General features: G+C 49.3%; 1 protein-coding gene across 1 annotated transcript in view; it reads right to left on the minus strand.

Annotated features, from left to right (window-relative positions):
- LOC137675708 (proline-serine-threonine phosphatase-interacting protein 2-like) overlaps positions 1–18,143 on the minus strand; it is a 31,475-nt gene extending 13,332 nt beyond the window's left edge. The window contains exons 1-6 of the mRNA XM_068421900.1: positions 18,098–18,143; positions 7,145–7,245; positions 4,928–5,005; positions 3,938–3,972; positions 2,812–2,918; positions 2,029–2,091 (exon numbers count right to left, since the gene is read on the minus strand). Coding sequence (XP_068278001.1) covers positions 2,029–2,091; positions 2,812–2,918; positions 3,938–3,972; positions 4,928–5,005; positions 7,145–7,245; positions 18,098–18,130 — 417 coding nt within the window. The 5' untranslated portion in view covers positions 18,131–18,143. The remainder of the gene's footprint in view (positions 1–2,028; positions 2,092–2,811; positions 2,919–3,937; positions 3,973–4,927; positions 5,006–7,144; positions 7,246–18,097) is intronic.
- Positions 18,144–19,601: the final 1,458 nt, after the last annotated feature.

Raw genomic sequence — 19,601 nt, forward strand, 5'->3', positions numbered from 1 at the left:
GGGTCGAGGGTATGCATGTGTCGTTACAGATACAGGAGCCAAATGGGTACCAGCTAAGTGGGTGAAGCCGTGGCTACAAAAACAACCTGAACTACAGGAGCCAACTCAGGATCTGCCTCGGAACACTGACCTCTCGAGAGATCCAGTGCCCTGACTGCGGGAAGTGTGAAAAAAGGTTTGCGTGGGAGGTATAGAAAAGGGAGCAAAAGGCGCAGTCATGATAAAGCAAGGGGTTGTTTTTTCTGTGTTAAGCCTGCTTTGGATCCTGGACCTGACAAAAGGTCATCAACCGATAGTCCTTCCACCTACACCATGGAAGGGGAGTCACAACGTTTGGGTGACTCTGATGCGGAGCTTGAACCAGACGCAGTTTTGTGCCTCCTTAGCTCAGCCTGAACAACCCTTTCATACATTTCTAGTGGGGGTCCCCTTAAACAGATCTGAAAGTAAGGAGATAGTGGCAGGGTTGAATGTGCTGAAACAGAGCCTCTGTGAGAATGCAATGAAATGTGGCGAACATTGGGATTTATGGGACGATAGCTTGCCTGTCAGTCCCTTAGAGCCCCAAGAACTTGACATCCTAGGAACTTTAGAGGCAGAATCTTGTGTGTTTTTCAATTACACAGAGGGATCAAACATTTATCAGAACGACATAAAGAGATTACAAAATGTCACACCCAGTAATCCATTGTGGCAAAATGAATCTATCTGGTGTGCAAACGTAGGGCGTAGTCGAACAGAGCCAGCACCGGATTTGGCCATGCCTAGAAAATTACCGGAAGGTTTATTCCTAATTTGTGGAGATAGGGCTTGGCCAGGGCTGCCCAGTAAAAAACTGGGAGGTCCGTGTACCATAGGTAAATTAAGCTTACTAATGCCTACACGAAAGGTCATATTAAATCACACTAACCTACACAAGATTAAAAGAAGTGTCACTACCTTAGGGAAAGAATGTAAAGATGAGGTAGAACTATGGTCTAGGACCAAAGTAGTTCTTTCTTCTATTTTTGCACCGGGTGTGGCTGCTGCACAAGGACTAACACAATTGCGAAATTTAGCTTGCTGGGTTGCAAAAAGAGCTGATCAAACTTCTAGAATTTTAGGAACATTAGCCAATGATGTAGATAGTATCCGACATGCTACCTTACAAAATAGAGCTGCTATAGATTTTTTATTATTAGTGCACGGTCACGGATGTCAGGAGTTTGATGGGATGTGTTGCATGGATCTGAACGATCATTCCAGGTCAATTCATAAGCAGATCAAAGAGCTCATGGATGCCACACAGAAAATACGGGAACAGCATGGGTTCCTGGATGACTGGTTGGGTAATTTGGGAATTGGAGGGTGGCTGGTCGGATTGATTAAAATGCTATTGATGGGATTGTTTGTGATTTGTATTATCATCCTTGTATTACCGTGTTTATTCTCCTGCTTGCAAAGGGCCCTGCAGCGGACAATAAACACGGCCTTTCTGGCTCAAGAAAAGAAAGGGGGAATTGTAGAGGGGTTTTTGGAGCAGAATGGTCATGTAATGAGCCAGAAGTATGAGAGTATGGAGTGAAGGCCTAGCTGCGTGAGAAGATTCATGTAGCTAGTGTCAACAAGCCGACCTTCGAGAGATGAGGAAAAACAGCAGCTGAGCAAACAAGAATTGAGGGAGTAGCCGGTGGGAGCCGAACACGGAGGAGAAGAAACAAGAACTGATGGAGCCAATTAAGGAAGGACCAGTGGCAGAGCAGTGACCAATCAACACATCAAAGAAGAGTATGTTTAGTAATATTAACGAATAGCAATGCACATGCTTACAGCTAGGGAAAGTACAAAATGTATAAAAGGGACAGCTTATGCTTAATAAATGTCTTCACTTTGATTCACATTGGATTTTGTGGAGGCGTGTTCCTTCTCCTCATAAGGACTTGCAGCAGAGGAGGAAGACCCTTGTGTTTAAGTCTGCCCCAGCGCTGTGCATGAACACATTAGCAGCATTAACCCATCTGGCAAGAAACAGCAGCACGTTTGCTTTACCTCCATGGTCTTCTTGTACTGCAAATTCCTGTTTTTGTGAATTGCGTCCATTATCAGCTCTATCTGTGAAGACAGCAGACCCAGAGTCAGCACGTCACTGACCATCAAAACTCCAGGATGAACTATGTGGCTTAGGAAAGGAAAAGTCATGGAATAGAATGAGATGGGTTTAAGGACCTTCATCTACCCAAAGCATCTTCAAAAAACCCATCCAAGACATTCATCTTCTATGCTTCTATTTAAGCTTCCACTTGTACATGCAAAGGAGCTCTACAAATGAAATCCTACAAATATATAGTGCTGTATCATCACCATAGGGTCTGGCAAAATCGGTAAGCCCACTCCTCTCTGCTAGGTCCAAACCAGCCCCTGGTTCTAGCAGTTTTCCCTCATTTTCCAGACAAAGGAATTTCAAGCCAGAAGAAGTTAAAGAGCTTGCAGATTTTAGCAGACCCTATGGAGGTCATACAGCACTATATACACACTTTAAAAACATCCTTGGTTGAGGCTGGTGTCCCTGGAGCTCAGCCCCCGCTACAGCTGGCCCCAAAAGGTGCCCAAAGGAGAAGACGCAGCAGTGAGAAGAAGGAAGTTGGAGGTTGCCGCACAGTTCACCGACAGAGTTGCAACACGTAGGAAGGAGCTCAGGACTTCCCGTCAGCGGCAGGCACCAGGGGCACGGAGGGGGCTGGGGCATTGCAGGAGACACTGGCTGGGAGCATCCCATTGCTGGGGCAGGATCAACACCCTGAGGTGAAGGCGCATGCTCCTGTGGTGCCTGACCTTTTTCCGATGCAGTTTTTGCTTTTCCCTGAAGTCCTCCATTTTCTTTGCTTCCTCCCGAAGGGTTTGCGCCAGCTGGATGTGACCTTGGCCCACATTGTCTATCTCTGCAAAGAAAAAAATAAAAATACTTATATATGTATTCCTAAAAAGACTCTGTTGCTCAAGTCAACTGTTGTAGCTGACATCAAACTGACACAGAGACCCCCACATCATACATCCCCTTGCAGAAACACATAAAAGCAGCAGCACTTCTGAAGCAGCCTCCAAGCAGCGCCTGCCTATGTAAGGAGCTATTCGGGGTCAGTCCTGCTGGGGCCTGCCCTTCAGCTTAAGAAGCTGTCTGGAGGAAGCATTGCCCTAGGCTAGCAGACAACCAACTTGGGGCACAGAAAAACTAATGCTGAAAAAAGATCTCAGGCTCATCTTGCTGAAGGTGAGCGGCCATACCGTGAAATGCCACTCCAGCAAGCTTATCAAGGGAGCTAAGCAAAACTGTAGCTCATGATTCAACCCCCAGAACTGTTTCAAACCTGCAGCTATCTATCTGTAGTCAGACAGTGCAAGGGCAGAACCTCATTAAGGAGGTCCACCAAGGTACAGGGCAGTAGACAAACCTGGATGGGGTGGAGGGTGGACTCAGCTCAGGATAGCAGAGCACTAGCCCTCAGGGTAGGGATGCTGTCTGCCTGTACCCCGGCGGGCTGTGACACGTGGCAATGAAGGGACAACAGAAGGTGGCCAAAGCATCATCTTTTAGATGCTCTGATTACTGCATGTGTGTGTGAAGAGGGCAAGGCGCGCCTGTCCAACAAACTCCAGCTGAGCTTCCCATGCACAACTTCTGATATACAATGCAAGCATGACCTCTGAGCTGCAGCCAGCCCTGAAAGCCCAAGAGATCCCCAAAGGGTCACCCTGTTGGTCTCCTCTCCCACCCGTGCCTGGAAGCGCCCCGTCCCAAACCCCACACGCTGGAATGAGCCTGGCCAGGAGGACAGCCTATGCCTGACCCCAGCATCGCACTGATTTGGAGGTTTCTCTACTATTTTCTTCCCGAGAAGTTGCCTGCAGGCTTTGGCGCTGCCAAGTGTCCTGACAAACACGAAGAAGAAGAATTACTTACGTTGCTTGAAAACATCCAGGGATCTCTTCAGCGTGCTGAAAAACAGGCAGAGCATTAAAAAGAGTGGAAAAGCACGGCTAGGTGCAGGCAGCAGCAGAGCACCTCTCCCAAAACAGATAGCAAGTCCCTCACTCAACGCCAGCCAAAGAAGCTCCAAGCAGTTTCATTTACCCTCTTTACACCTCCAGCTTTTTCTCTCTCTCGGAGAGTATAACACAGCTCACTTGGTTTGAGATCTACTTTACATCTTTCCAAACATTAGATGCTATTAAAAATCCTGACTTTCATGACAAATGTTTCAGGCAACCTCCTAAAAGTATCATTTGGGACATATGAACACCTTCTACATGGTGCATTAGCCAGTGGTTGGAAATGTAGGGAACTTTTCTCCCTATTAATATTGTACAATAAAGATTTCAGAAACATTTTATGTGGCACCTCACTATAAAACTGTAAATAAATGATCAGAGAATATCAGACCAGGCGTGTATAAAGTACAGAAACAAAGCAGGAAGCAGAAGGTGCCAAGGATCACTGGGGAAATGGAGAGCCACTCACAGAGCCAACCGCAGCGGCCACAGCACCCCTGCTGGGTGGTAACACGCTGGACTTTGAAGATTTGCTTGGTTTGAGTCAAGGAAGTACCTGTACTTCCCTCTAGCCACAAAAACAGTCAAGAGCGAACCCAAGGTCTCATGATCCTCGGCCCTTTGCTGAACTGCCAGCCCACATCTCTCCTGAGCATTTATGATGCTTTGGTTAGTCTACAGCTGGTGGGAACTTTGTGGAGTCCAACTCGTTTATTGGCAAAGGCCAACCCAACTGTGCACTGTTCATTCACAAGACTGATTTCAGATCATCTTCTGGTAGCATCTCAATCACATTTCAACACTGTTTTGTCTCTCACAGCCTCCTTCCTTCTCCTCCTCCTTCATTGCTCCAAGTAATGACACCCATAAAAGCAAAACACACACAGGACTGTGAACTTACTTCAGCTCCATCTGCCCACAGGGCTTCTTCTTCGACAAGTTAATGAGCTCTTTGCCATATTTTTCTTCTATAATCGCCCTGTTGAGGAAAGAGAGAAATGAGAGGAAGTTCTCATTTCAGAAACTGATACTTGTTTGCAGCACAGGCCAAGACCTGCTCTTAACACCCTCTCTAACTTCTGACCTGCTGCAAACCAACTGTAGATGGTTGGCTGAAGGAAGACTGTTGTTTGCAGTTACCCAACAGCCTTTCTACTGACAACACTTTGTTTTGCTGTGTCTGTGATCCAGATGCGTTGCTCTCCCCATCTCCCCATGGCTGATGGGTGCAAGGACCACCTCTGCAGGAGATGGAGGACTAAGCAGCCAGTGCAGCTGGTGGCTAGATACACCCAAGTGAGACACCTGAGTAGTTTTTGGCTCAGTTTCATATGGGAACAAGGCTTGTGCAATGACACGTTTTCTGCATCTTGGCCATCAGCATCTGTCAGTCCATCCACACAAAGTACTTTTGGATATGATTTGGCTGATTTAAGCCAAATGTGACAGAAGGGAGTAGGCACCTCAAAGACCACTCAGCCACCATACGTGCACCCCAAAGCTCAGCTGGGCCATTTCAGCTCTTCAGGACTTTCTAACATGAGGCAATAGGTATTCTCTCCTGCCTGCCTCTGGTTCTTAGGAAGAACACCTGAAGAAGAAGCCACATCTTGTGAGGTAACATAAATAACACCTTTGAGAGATCGTATTATCCTCTCCTCTTGGAAGAAAGAGGTGGGAGGGAAAGAAAGCCTGTGTGTTCCAGTCTAAGAGCAACCAGCTTTCTGCAGTTGCTTTGAAATCTGTACAGACAAGCAGGGCTGGACTTGCTTGGTCAAATGTAGATGTCTCCATCTGGGCAAGCCGCCCTAGCTGTCTACAGTCAGTGGAGAGAAATAAGTGCTTCTAGACACTTGCATTAGAAGGTCTACTGGATAAAAAAACTCCAAAAGCTTGTAGGGAAATGGAAAAAATAAAGATTATAAATTGATTTTTTTTCCCTCTATCTAACTATATTCCCATCAACTTCCTTTTTAGACAAAGAATCAAATCCAACAGGCATGTTCTCCACGGCCGGAACCAGGTAACAGCTGTGCTGTACATGGAGAACTGGGCCCTGTTCAGAGAGGGGTGCCAGTAGCAAGTCCAGGTCCAGCCTCTCATCTCCTCCTGGCTAGACACATCAGTGGGAACCTACATTTCCCTCAACAGCAAAGAAGAACGGGGCACAGGGTGTGGAGGAGGCTTTTTGCACTCTCTCTGTTGTCACGGATGAGTGGGACACAGTTGTCAGGGTTCAGCAGATGGTTCCTTGGGCTGGAAAGCCCAAATTTTCCTGGAACATGGGATTATAGCCTAGACAGATGTAGGTGCATTAGACACTTTCAACTGCAGTTTCTCCTCCTCTGCATCCCCATTACGTTTGTTCCAGGTTGTTTTGTACCAAGTCTCGTATTCAGAGGTTTGTTTTCTCCGGTTCTCAATACCAAAATTACGTTAATTCAGAGTTCTTCTACCACACTCTTCATATTTAGCCATTTCTAACCAGGTGAACCATAAAGTCAAAATATATGGCCAGACCATCTCAGTTGTGCCTTTGTAGCCACAGAACCTCTACTTAGGTCATATCCTCTGATTAATAAACACACTATTTAATGCTACTACTTCTTTTTAACATGAAAACTGTGGGCTGTCCATAATGTACAAAGACAAATTCAGAACAAAGCTGTGCTTCTCCTATTCCAAGGTCTTCACCTGATCTTCTGCAAGCTGAACTGAAAGGTGAACTTCATGGGAGAGCGTGTGGCCTGGGCAGGCCACTAACAGCTGCAAACACATCAGTACAGATGTCTGCCAACACACAAGACAATTATTAAGCTGCTCCTGATTCCCCTTTCTTTTTAACAGACAGTTCAAAATGTGAGCATCAAGCCCTGGGCATCATCGCTGCCTCACAGCTGAGGATTCCTGGGCATGGACTTCATACCACAGCACCAGCCATGCAAGGAAAGGACAGTGTAAGAAAAAAAGTTCCTCATCAGTCAAAAATCAAAGGTGTTTTAACATAGTGGACAGTTAAACGTGACAGAAACCAAACTGGAAATAGGAAGAGTAGAAGTAGTGCCACCGCCCCACTTCCCAGGTTCAACCCAACCCGTTTTCAGAGGCAGCTCCATACCTTTCCTTCAAAAAGTCTTCAAACTCTTTGCAGTTCTTCCTGCCATCATTCAGATGTTGAATGATGCTGTCGTAGCCAACTGTGCTCGTCAGGTCCATACTCTGAAAACACAAGCACAGGAGTCACATCCTTGTCAGCGCAGTCCATGGCCACTGCCACCTCCAGCGGCATTTGCACAAGTGATGGCTCAGCGGGGAGCAAGTGTCCAAGTACCTCTTTATGAATCATAGAATCATTTTGGTTGGAAAGGACCTTTAAGAACATCGAGTCCAGCCATTAACCTAATACTACCAAGTCCACCACTAAACCATATCCCTAAGCACCACACCTACATAAGGTCTTTTTCTTTTAGGGATGGGAGAGGCTCCAGAACAAGAACAATGGTGGCAATTTGGGATGAGGCACTTCCATGACTTTCAGAAAACAGAAGAGCTCAGTCCTACAACATCGTATTGCTCTCCCCTGGCCTAAGCACAGCTGGCCCCACGGCACATGGCATCTCCTCCTAGGAGCTTAGCTACCAGCTCTAACTTAATGATATCAAACACTAAAAACCCTCCAAGTTTCTAGATATAGCCCATCTTGCTACTGCTCCTCCCAGTTTCTGCAGACATGGAGATGGATGTTGGTTAGTGTTGACTTGCACTATTCTGGGCATCACCCTCACCTCTGGCTGTAGGAGCCTACATCTGGGCTGGAGGTGAATTTATCAGACCTTTCTGCACAGAATCACTGAGCTATGGGCTTCTCTCGATGCCCTCACAGTAATATACAGATGCACCCAATGACCACTGCTGCAACAGCCTTCTCTTTGGCCTGGCAAAAAGCAACACTGTCCCACATATCAATTCAAAACACCACTTGTACAACAGGCAAAGATCCTTTCCGTAAGTACCAGCTCCTCCCCCACTACTGCTGTATGCCCTCCAACACACCACACAGGGCTAGCTTCTTCACTCCCCACAAAACATCACAGCCATAGAGAGGTCCTGCCTCCATCGCCCACAGGGCCAAGTCCCATCTTCCAGCCCAGGGCTCTCAGCCCCACAGTGCCGCTCGCACTTCCCATAGACTTCTGAAGGATCAGTGCTTTCCTTTGAATTAATTCTTAAAAATATATATTGTACTGATGCTTGTTAAAAAAAAAAAGATAGATATATGCAGCAATGATGTAGGTTGGCTAGGATGAGGGCTGACTAACTCTATCCCATTCTTTCCTCATACTCATGCACCTTAGGATAAAAAAATGGATTTTTTAATAGAATCATAGAATGGCTTGGGTTGGAAGGGACCTTAAAGATCATCTAGTTCCAACCCCGCTGCCACGGGCAGGGACGCCTTCCACTAGACCAGGTTGCTCAAAGCCTCATCCAATCTGGCCTTAAACACTGCCAGGGAGGGGGCATCCACAGCTTCTCTGGGCAACCTGGGCCAGTGTCTCACCACCCTCACAGCAAAGAATTTCTTCCTAAGATCTAATCTAAATCTACCCTCTTTCAGTTTAAAACCATTCCCTCTCATCCTGTCACTACTTGCCCTTGTAAAAAGTCCCTCTCCTGCTTTTCTGTAGGCCCTTCAGGTACTGGAAGGCTGCTAGAAGGTCTCCCCGGAGCCTTCTCTTCTCCAGGCTGAAGAGCCCCAGCTCTCAGCCTCTCTTCATAGGAGAGGTGCTCCAGCCCTCTCATCATTTTCGTGGCCTCCTCTGGACTCATTCCAACAGCTCCATGTCCTTCTGCTGTTGGAGGCCCCAGAGCTGGACGCAGCACTGCAGGTGGGGTCTCACGAGAGCGGAGTAGAGGGGCAGAATCCCCTCCCTCGACCTGCTGGCCACGCTGCTTGTGATGCAGCCCAGGATACGGTTGGCCTTCTGGGCGGCAAGCGCACATTGCTGGCTCATGTTGAGCTTCTCGTCAACCATCACCCCCAAGTCCTTCTCCTCAGAGCTGCTCTCAATCCATTCTCCGCCCAGCCTGTATCTGTGCTTGGGATTGCCCCGACCCGCATGCAGGACCTTGCACTTGGCCTTGTTGAATTTCATGCGGTTTGCACAGGCCCAACTCTCAAGCCTGTCAATGCCCCTCTGCATGGCATCCCTTCCCTCCAGTGTCTTGGCCACACCGCACAGCTTGGTGTCGTCTATAACTGTTGAGGATTTACCACCCTGGAGACCTGGGCCAAGAGCAGGGCTCCTAAGTGCTATGATAATACAAAGAGATGCTCTGACCATGAGCTCTCCTTCTCTGGAAGAAGCCTGAGGCAGATGCAGGGAGCTGAGCAGAAGGTGCTACCTGTCATCTTCTGCAAAGGGGACCAGTTGGTGTTGCATAAAACAGCACATGTGGGAGCAAAAAATACAGGGAAAGAGGCTGCAGAAAGAAAGCGATGGTAGGAGCAGATATGAAACTCAGGGACAGGAAACAAAAGTCACAATCAGTTATTAGGAAGGTTGAAGAGGAATAATGGCAGGATGGAGAGATTCAGGAAATGGTTTGAAGACAGAATGAGATTACGCAGAGAACTGGTGTGAAAGTGTGGGCAGCAGAAGGGGGGATTTCTCAGGAGTCCGTACCTGGTGCAAGAAATGAGGAGGAACAGGGCTGGTATTTGTGAAAAAAGAAGGATTTCATTATGTGGACTTCTCTAAGGAGTCAAGGACTTGAATGTCAGCGGCCAGAAAGCAAGAAGTGAAGCAGAGATCTGGTGGAGTGGGACCTGCAGGAAATGCCTGGGTATCCCAGATCAGCTTTGCTCCATCCGTGGCATGCGTGGGAAGAGAGAACTGTGGAGCAGGACCTAAGCAGAAACCAAAACAGTTTCTGTTTCTTTACAAAGCACAAAAGTCCCTCCAAAATGGGCTTATTGCTGATAAACTCACAACCAGTTCTCAGTTTGCATTTTGTCTTTGCTAACCAGGTCTATGAAAAAGGAAACACGCTTGCACTGAAGTCAATGTTCACGGCAGTTGCAAAACGCAGGAACATCCTAACTTGACTTCCTATCCCCGGTTTCAAAGGAAATAAAATGGATGTGGAGAACAACTGTCAGTCACTGTCAGCCTGGGCAGGATGGAGCAGTCAGAACCACATCGCTGCATGTTGGGGGCACCTGAAGGCTCCTGCACCCCACTCTGCAGCTCGGGATGTGTGGGTTTGCTGTGCTGGGTGGAAGTGCACGGGGTAAAATTGGGACCATCCATCAAAAATATGCACTAAGCTATTTTATCGCCCTTCCTCCTCCAGAAGAAAGATTTAATTCCAGCATGTATGTATTTCCTAAGCTCCCAATTCTTCACCAAAAGGGTTGTCAAGCGTTGGCACAGGCTGCCCAGGGAAGTGGTGGAGTCACCATCCCTGGAGGGATTTAAGACAAGTAGATGTGGTGCTTAGGGACATGGTTTAGTGGTGGACTTGGCAGTGCTGGGTTAGCAGTTGGACTCAATGATCTTAAAGGTCCTTTCCAACCAAAACGATTCTGTGATTCTAAGGCTGGACCTGACCTCACAGTGCAAGGTGTTACATGAAATGCGGGAGGTAACAGAGACGATGAAGGTTTCCAAAAGAGCTGCTTCCAAGAAGGAGGAGCTACTGGCCCAGAAGGAGCTGAGCAGGGTTGTATGCCATGAAACCAGCCTTTGCAGCACCCTTCTGGGCAGATGTCGGCACGGAAAGAATAAAAAGGACCAGCGTGACTGCCCATGGGATGTCCCAGAGGCAGGGCTGGCAGGGAGCACTGAAAGAGGAAGGGCAACACGGCGAACACAGAGTCCTGGGAGCAGAGGACAAGATTTAAAGACATAATAACCTAAGCCAAAGACAGGTATGGAGGATGGGGAGTTGCACCAAGCCCTCCCAAACCAGAGGGATCTGGGGGGATGAACATTTCTCAGCCCACCCTGCAGCACACGGCTGTCCTGGTCCTCCGCGCTAGGCAGAGCTCTGAGCCCATGTGCTATTTAGAGGACAGCACATGGAAACTACAAACAGATGATTTCAAAGATGACAAAGCAGCAGCTGATGTTTCTCGAGCCCACAGGGCTCAGCAGGACGTGCACCCCCTTCCTGACCCGCTGCCTGGGTTTGCACCATCCTCCTGACGGACTCACTGAGGAGAAGGAACTTGTGTGCTTGTTGTGATGCTTTGGGTTTTGTTTGCACTTTTAGCCAAAAGAGGGGCTGAAGTGCTCTAGTGGGGATCTGAAGTCATGTTATGACCTTGTGTGAGTCACAGCTGAAAGGAAAGCTGCTGAGCTTGACATTTCCGTCTTCTACCCCACTTTACATGGAAAACCTCCTCCAGACACACACCCTATGAAGCCAATGACATGGGAGAATCATAGAATTGTTTTGGTTGGAAAAGACCTTTAAGATCATCAAGTCCAACCATTAACCCAGCACTACCAAGTCCACCACTAAACCATGTCCCTAAGCACCACATCTGCGTGGCTTTTAAATCCCTCCAGGGATGGGGACTCCACCACTGCCCTGGGCAGCCTGTTCCAATGCTTGACAACCCTTTTGGTAAAGAAATTGTTCCTGATATCCAATCTAAACCTCCCCTGGCACAACTTGAGGCCATTTCCTCTTGTCCTATCACTTGTTACCTGGGAGAAGAGACCGACACCCACCTCGCTACACCCTCCTTTCAGGTAGTTGTAGAGAATGATAAGGTGTCCCCTCAGCCTCCTTTTCTCCAGACTAAACAACCTCAGTTCCCTCAGCCACTCCTCATCAGACTTGTGCTCTAGACCCTTCACCAGCTTCGTTGCCCTTCTCTGGACTCGCTCCAGCACCTCAAGGTCTTTCTTGTAGTGAGGGGCCCAGAACTGCACACAGGATTCGAGGTGCGGCCTCACCAGTGCCAAGTACAGGGGGACAATCCCTGCCCTAGTCCTGTTGGCCACACTAGTGCTGATACAAGCCAGGATGCTGGTGGCCTTCTTGGCCACCTGGGCACGCTGCTGGCTCATATTCAGCTGGCCATCGACCAACACCCCCAGGTCCTTTTCCACCAGGCAGCTTTCCAGCCACTCTTCCCCCAGCCTGTAGCGGTGCATGGGGTTGTTGTGACCCAAGTGCAGGACCCGACACTTGGCCTTGTTGAACCTCATACAGTTGGCCTCAGCCCATCGATCCAGCCTGTCCAGATCCCTCTGCAGAGCCTTCCTACCTTCAAACAGTCTGTCTCAACCTTCCTAAAAATGAAAGGTTTGGGGCACTGCACTGCTCACGGACCATCTCTTGAAAGATCTTTCTTTATGCAGATGTCTTAGTAACTCTCCTCAGCCTTATCTGCTCAAAGAAACACAGCAGAAGATGGATGTCTGTTTTAGTAGTCAGAAACACCGTGCAACAATAAATGGCTGCACTATTCTTGCTTGCAGTCAGTACAGCCTCAAAACCACTCAGGGTCCTGCAGAGGTTGCTGAGACCAAGACAAATGCTTGTGCTGGTGCCTGCAGGGAGCAGGGTGAGGAGAGCAGGAGTTGCTGCAAGAGGCTGCAATTCCTTCCCATCCCATAACTGGGTGGGTACAACAGGACAGACAAAACTCATCGCAGGGAGGAAGAGGACTCGCTGCAAATTCACCCACCTGAGAATGGCAATCCTGCAAAAAGCGGCTTTTTGATTAATTATTTTCCATTTGAAATTTCCTTTACCCTATTCCAACACCTCTACCCTGCTCTATCCCAGAGACACAGAAAGCAACGGACCCTCCTGCCTCGATGCAATTACTTCTTCCCACAAACCCCACATTGTTCCTTTCAAATGACAACCTGGGGATTTCATAACGCTGTCGATAAACCCTGCCAAGCGAACCCCCGTTTACAGAAGGACAAGCAGGGGTAAGGGGAAGTGAAACGGCCCGGCTAATGTCACGTCGTGAGTCAGCAGCCAGGGAATGAACCTAGGAGCTGGGGCTGGCAGCCCTACCTCATCCCCCAACAGCACGGATGCAGAAAAAGGGAGTTTATCCCCAGCCAGCCAAAAAAAAAAAAAAACATGGTAATGAAGAAGAAATGTAGCCAGTCACAGCACTGACAAAATATCATCCACAACCCATGATAGCGGGTTCCTTTGCAGACACGGGCACTCCCTTGCTCTGCAGCGAGGGGCAAAGCATTTCTTTTCCCCCATGCTTCGTTTCTGCCATTGCAAAAAGAGATGCAATAGCTCTTTCCCAGGTTTTTGGTGGCAAATAAGTGTTTTCAGATACTTTGCCACATGCTTTGTTAGAAAATCAAATGTGCCAGTGCAGCTTTTACTGCAGATGACTTGCCTGAGCCATGGATTGCTTTAGCAGCATCACTTTTTCTTGGTGTGACAAAGAAATATTTAAGAGAGTGCCTGAAAGATTTAGATACCCAAGTCTTATTTTTAAAAACCATTTGACCGGACCAACCTCGGTGAGAGTCAGCAGCTCTCAGTCTTCAGCATTATTTGCTTATTTTTTAAATGTTTCAACAAATGCTTCTTTTTAATGCACCCTGCAATACACTGCAGAGAGCAGAGCATTGTTTTTGTCTCATTAAATGCAAAATAACCAAAAATCCACTCTCCAAGTTGCAAGTTGTTAGCCAACAGATCAGACTTAAAGTGTTTTTTAGCATTATCATCATTCCTATTTTTCCCACATAGTTTTACAGGTGCCTACAAGGACTGAACGATGAGACCCAAAGCTTTGCTGTCGGGTTACCTGAAATACTCTGCAAGAACAGGCTTGGGGAGAACCAGGCACGTACCAAGAAAATGATTAAAGTGAAAGAAGAGACCTCGTGTAGTGAAAGAAGAGACCTCGTATAGTGAAAGAAGAACAGCAGGTTGCAAAAACAAATGAAAACAAAACCCCACTCTTGCTCAACTTGCAGCAATCGCTACAGCCGGGGCAAGAGGAAACAAACATGATCTTTGGCATGTTTTCATTTTTCAGGAGTTCTTTTGCAGGCAGCTGCAGGCAGCACAGGCTGCGGGAGGGAGCGTTCGGAGCAATGCGGGTTTATAAGGTCCTCCGCGCCCTCAGGTGCAGATTTGGGCATCTCTGGACTTCGGCCCTTGGGCAAGCAGGGGATGCGATAGGATGCAAAAGAGCAAACCCTTTTATTTAATGGCATTTGTTGTCTTGTGCTGAGACCTAACAGGGTGAGCAAACTCGACTGCAGAGAGCAAAGTCACGCTGTGCTTTCCCGACGCCATGCATCATGAGCATCACGCCATGAACTTGAGGACATGGAGCTGTTGGAGCAAGTCCAGAGGAGGCCACGAAGGTGATCAGAGGGCTGGAGCACCTCTCCTATGAATGACAGGCTGAGAGAGTTGGGGCTGTTCAGCCTGGAGAAGAGAATGCTCCAGGGAGACCTTCTAGCAGCCTTCCAGTACCTGAAGGGGCTACAGGAAAGCTGGAGAGGGACTTTTTACAAGGGCATGTGGTGATAGGATGAGGGGGAACGGTTTTAAACTGAAAGAGGGGAGATTTAGATTAGACATTAGGAAGAAATTCTTTGCTGTGAGGGTGGTGAGACACTGGCCCAGGTTGCCCAGAGAAGCTGTGGATGCCCCCTCCCTGGCAGTGTTCAAGGCCAGGTTGGATGGGGCTTTGAGCAACCTGGTCTAGTGGAAGGTGTCCTTGCCCATGGCAGGGGGGTTGGAACTGGATGATCTTTAAGGTCCCTTCCAATCCAAACCATTCTGTGATTCTATGACTCAGCAAGGACCAGGTTCCAGTGCGGGAAAAGACAGACACACGCAGCCCACTGAAGAAACCAGAACTGCTGGGGTTTAAAGCTACATCAGTCCCCCCTGTTCTAGGGACACAACCCCGCCACCTCGGCAGAGCAAGAGGGGGCTGCAGCTTAACCCCACACAAAGAAATTCAGCGGTCGCCATTCACGACCAGCCACGTTTCAAAGCTGGAAGATGCAATACCAAAAATGGCTCAGCTTTTGGGGGGTTTGGTTATTTTTTCAGACTTTGTCCCATCAATTGGAGCATCCCTCTTCTGCGACCCTCCCAAAATCTCCCCTTTCCCATCAAGCTGTCCTGACCACTGCGAAATCACTTGCTTCAGCAAAGAAGAGTTCTCCTTCCCTTTTCGGCTTAACCGAAGTAATTTAAGAGGAAAAATTGCAGGAGGAAGTTTGCACTCTCTCACAGCACTTAACAGCAAACCAAAGCTGGAAGAGCAGCCCTCTGCACCTCGTCTAAATTTGGTTCTTTTCTGCCATTTCTTTCCACCCCTCCCTCCCTGGCCCTCGCAGCTGATGCACAGTCACCGGTACGTGGTGTGGAGACTGGTCAGGGTGGTACAGGCCTTTTCCATGGGCCAAACGACCGCAGCGGGGCTTTGATCTCTCCACTGAGTCATCGGCCATCATGTTCCCGGCCAACCTCCGCCCCAGCTGCCTGCCCCAGGCATGTTTCCTCCGTCAGGGGTTGAAGCACAAGCAAAATCCCTGGAAACACCAATAATTTTGGGCTCAGCAAGATGATTATTCAGTAAATAGATGTCTTTGTGCTATAAAAGAGACCGGGCAGGCATGAGTGCCCCGTGCAACATCCTGGCACCTCCTTGCCTTGGGGGCTTGGGGTTGCCCCTGCTCTGATATTTTCTCCCACTGAGCCCTCTCTTCCAGGATCCTCCTTCAAAAAGCACCACGCCACAGCAGGAGAGGAATGAACCGGGCAGCGCTAGCTCAAGCCAGCCCTGCGGCGAGGACAACCTTATTGCTCTCTACAACTACCTGAAAGGAGGTTGTAGTGAGGTGGGGGTCGGTCTCTTCTCCCAAGTAACAAGCAATAGGATGAGAGGAAATGGCCTCAAGTTGTGCCAGGGGAGGTTTAGATTGGACATCAGGAACAATTTCTTCACCAAAAGGGTTGTCAAGCAGTGGAACAGGCTGCCCAGGGCAGTGGTGGAGTCACCATCCCTGGAGGGATTTAAAAGTTATGTAGATGTGGTGCTTGGGGACATGGTTTACTGGTGGGCTTGTCAGTGCTGGGTTAACGGTTGGACTCGATGATCTTAAAGGTCCTTTCCAACCAAAACAGTTCTATGGTTCTATGATTCAATCCAATGTACCACCGAAGCACGACAAACCATGTCTACTCAACTCTCCTGGCATCACGGTTATTCCCCTGTCCTGGTTTGGCCTAAACCAGGCCAATTTTCCTTTCAGTGATTTTTACTTTCAGCTAAGTCTCCTCTAAGTAACTGCACTTTCTGAAACTAACTGCATGTTTTGCAGACAGTGTCTGCTTCCAGGACTGATAACCCTCGAAGTTTGTAGTTATCACTGAGGCACCGGTAGGGATGTTATGCAGAAAGGCTCTTGCTGTACTTAGTCTTAGAGAAACCAAGGTCACTGCTAAATTCCTCACTGCTTACGAGTGAAGAGCCGAAGGGGGGGTCGCAACTGCAGGGGGGAGCGGACAGGGCAGGTGACCCAAAATTGACCAACGAGAGTATTCCATCCCATACATGTCATTCTCAGTATAAAGTGGGGGGATCACGAGGGTCTCGCTCTCTTTCTGCTATGGCCGGTGTCCGAAGAGGACTCCGTCTGTTTTCCTGCTTCCCCCGATCCCGATCCGTGCATTCCTGAATACAGCTCTCGACCGTCGCTAGGCCCAGCCTGGGCCTTCCCGGAGCCTGCCCTGCAGTGCTGGTGGTGACGTGGCTGACTTCAGGGGAGGTCAATCTTGGTTTTGTATATATATTTGTATATATTTGATTATTTCTATTATTATTATTATTCTCTTTTTCATTATTATAGTTTATTAAAACTGTTTTAACTTTCCAACCCGTAAGTCTCTCTCCCTTTTCCCTTTTCCCTTTCCCTTTTGCGGGGAGGGGGGAGGGGGGGGAGGGTTAACAGAGAGCATCTGCCACAGGTTTAATAGCCGGCCCAGCTTTAAACTGTGACATCCCCCCAGCCTGGGGGATGCTTCCACCACCCTCACACCCCTTGTGTACGTTTGCAAAGCAAAGGGAACACTGTGGAAATTTCTCAGGCAAAAAAACAGCTCAGAAAAGAGCTGCCAGATGCAAAGCTGGCTTTATTTTCCAAGCCGGGCTCAATACCTATACAGGATTTACATATTTGACAGCGCTGCACCAGATAACATGCTAATGATGCTGGGCAAGCCCAGTGCTCAGCATCTACCCCTCTTATTCCACAACACGCAGCAGCCCCAAGCCTGGCGCCCGCTCCTCCCAGGACCCACGCACCTTCACTCCATCCTGCAAGACAGGAGCTGCTTCCCAGGCATAGTCTGGGAAACCCTGAGCGCCGCCATTCACAGACGGGTATTTTCAGCCCCTAAAGCCAGAATTTTGTCATTTATTTCCTGGTTGCCAGTACCTGGAACGAAGGTCCATGCACCAAGAGGAACTGAGCAGCCACAGAGCCGATGCCCTGCAGCAGATAAGTGGCTGTTCAGCACTTCTCCATTCCCAAAAGCACAGTTCTGACTCAAAAGAATAAACTGCGGCTTTCCCCGAAAGGGGAGGCTTTTCCTCCACAGCTCGGCAGCAGCACACCCAGGGACTAGCTCCTAGTCCGGGATTAGCTTGACATCAAAGGACCCTTTTTGGCCATGGTGTCTCCAAGTCGTTCACTGGTGACCAATTAATATTATCAAACCCTCAGCCCGGCACCAGCTTCCTCCAGCTCGGCAGCGGGAGATCGCTGGGGCGTTATTTTGGCTGCACAGGGCAGGTTGCAAAGCCACAGCTCTGAGGACACGTGTGGCCGGGCAGTGCCTGCCGGGGGGTGCTCAGAGCCCTCAGCAAAGGCACCGCAGAACCACGAAGGCGACTTTGAAGCCAACTCTGACCAAAGAGGGGCGACCCCCGGACCCAGCTGTGATCCCCCGCCTCCAGCTGTGACCCCCCCCCCCCCCCCCGGCTCCGGCTGGGTCCTGTCCCCACTCCCCCCAGTTCACCGTGCCCCCCGCTCACCCAGAAGTGGTCCCTGAACCGCGCCTCCCGCATACTGCTGCCACCGCGCTCCGCCACGCTCTGCACCATCCCGCCCCACCCGGCCGGTCCCACCCCGCAGCTCGGTGTCCCCACCCAGTCCCCCGTGTCCCACCCCTAAAGTGCACGGTTACATCCAACTGTTACAGGCCAAATGTGTGAGGTTCAACAAGGCCAAGTGTCGGGTCCTGCACTTGGGTCACAACAACCCCATGCACCGCTACAGGCTGGGGGAAGAGTGGCTGGAAAGCTGCCTGGTGGAAAAGGACCTGGGGGTGTTGGTCGATGGCCAGCTGAATATGAGCCAGCAGCGTGCCCAGGTGGCCAAGAAGGCCACCAGCATCCTGGCTTGTATCAGCACTAGTGTGGCCAGCAGGACTAGGGCAAGGATCATCCCCCTGTACTCGGCACTGGTGAGGCCACACCTTGAATCCTGTGTGCAGTTCTGGGCCCCTCATTACAAGAAAGATCTTGAGGTGCTGGAGCGAGTCCAGAGGAGGGCAACGACGCTGGTGAAGGGTCTGGAGCACAAGTCTGATGAGGAGCGGCTGAGGGAACTGGGGGTGTTTAGTCTGGAGAAAAGGAGGCTGAGGGGACACCTTATCATTCTCTACAACTACCTGAAAGGAGGGTGTAGCGAGGTGGGTGTCGGTCTCTTCTCTCAGGTAACAAGTGATAGGACAAGAGGAAATGGCCTCAAGTTGTGCCAGGGGAGGTTTAGATTGGAGATCAGGAAAAATTTCTTCACTTAAAGGGTTGTCAAGCATTGGAACAGGCTACCCAGGGCAGTGGTGGAATCCCCATCCCTGGAGGGATTTAAAAGACGTGTAGTTGTGGTGCTTGGGGACATGGTTTAGTGGTGGGCTTGTCAGTGCTGGGTTAACAGTTGGACTTGGTGATCTTAAAGGTCGTTTCCAAGCAAAACAATTCTATGATTCCATGATCCACCCCACTTGCTGTGTGGAGCTTTGCTGTGCGCTCCTGGGTCTCCGTGGGTTGGGGGACCAGGGCACGCTGCTGCAGGTGGCTGAGGTGGGTGGGGATGCGAGGCACAGTATGGCTGCACCACAGGGAGAAACCCACTAGTGACAGCCAAACCCGATTGAGCCACACAGTTTCATGAAGGAAACACGAGCGGAAGGTGAGCATCATGGCCAGCAGCTGCACAGCCACGCCCCTCTGACCTGCAGCACATTCCCCACCTGGCTCAGCCAGAGATTGCCAGAGTGTTTTGGGAAGGTTTCACCATGTGTGTCTTGTTCTTATCCTTAGTTGATGAGGGGACAGCACCTGAGATGAGGCACTCTGTGAGCAACCTCTGAGCAGTTCTTAAAAAAGATGAAAGCAGATGAGATAAGACACTGTGTGCTGGAAAGCCTGAATCAGACCTGCTGCCTTAACCTGCTGTCTCTGCTTTAACACAGGGACAGCTAAAACAGTCCAGTCATGTAAAAAAAAAGCCTTTTTCCACTTACTGAAATATATC

The sequence above is a fragment of the Nyctibius grandis genome, chromosome W (genome assembly GCF_013368605.1).
Source record: "Nyctibius grandis isolate bNycGra1 chromosome W, bNycGra1.pri, whole genome shotgun sequence".
Classification (NCBI taxonomy): domain Eukaryota; kingdom Metazoa; phylum Chordata; class Aves; order Nyctibiiformes; family Nyctibiidae; genus Nyctibius; species Nyctibius grandis.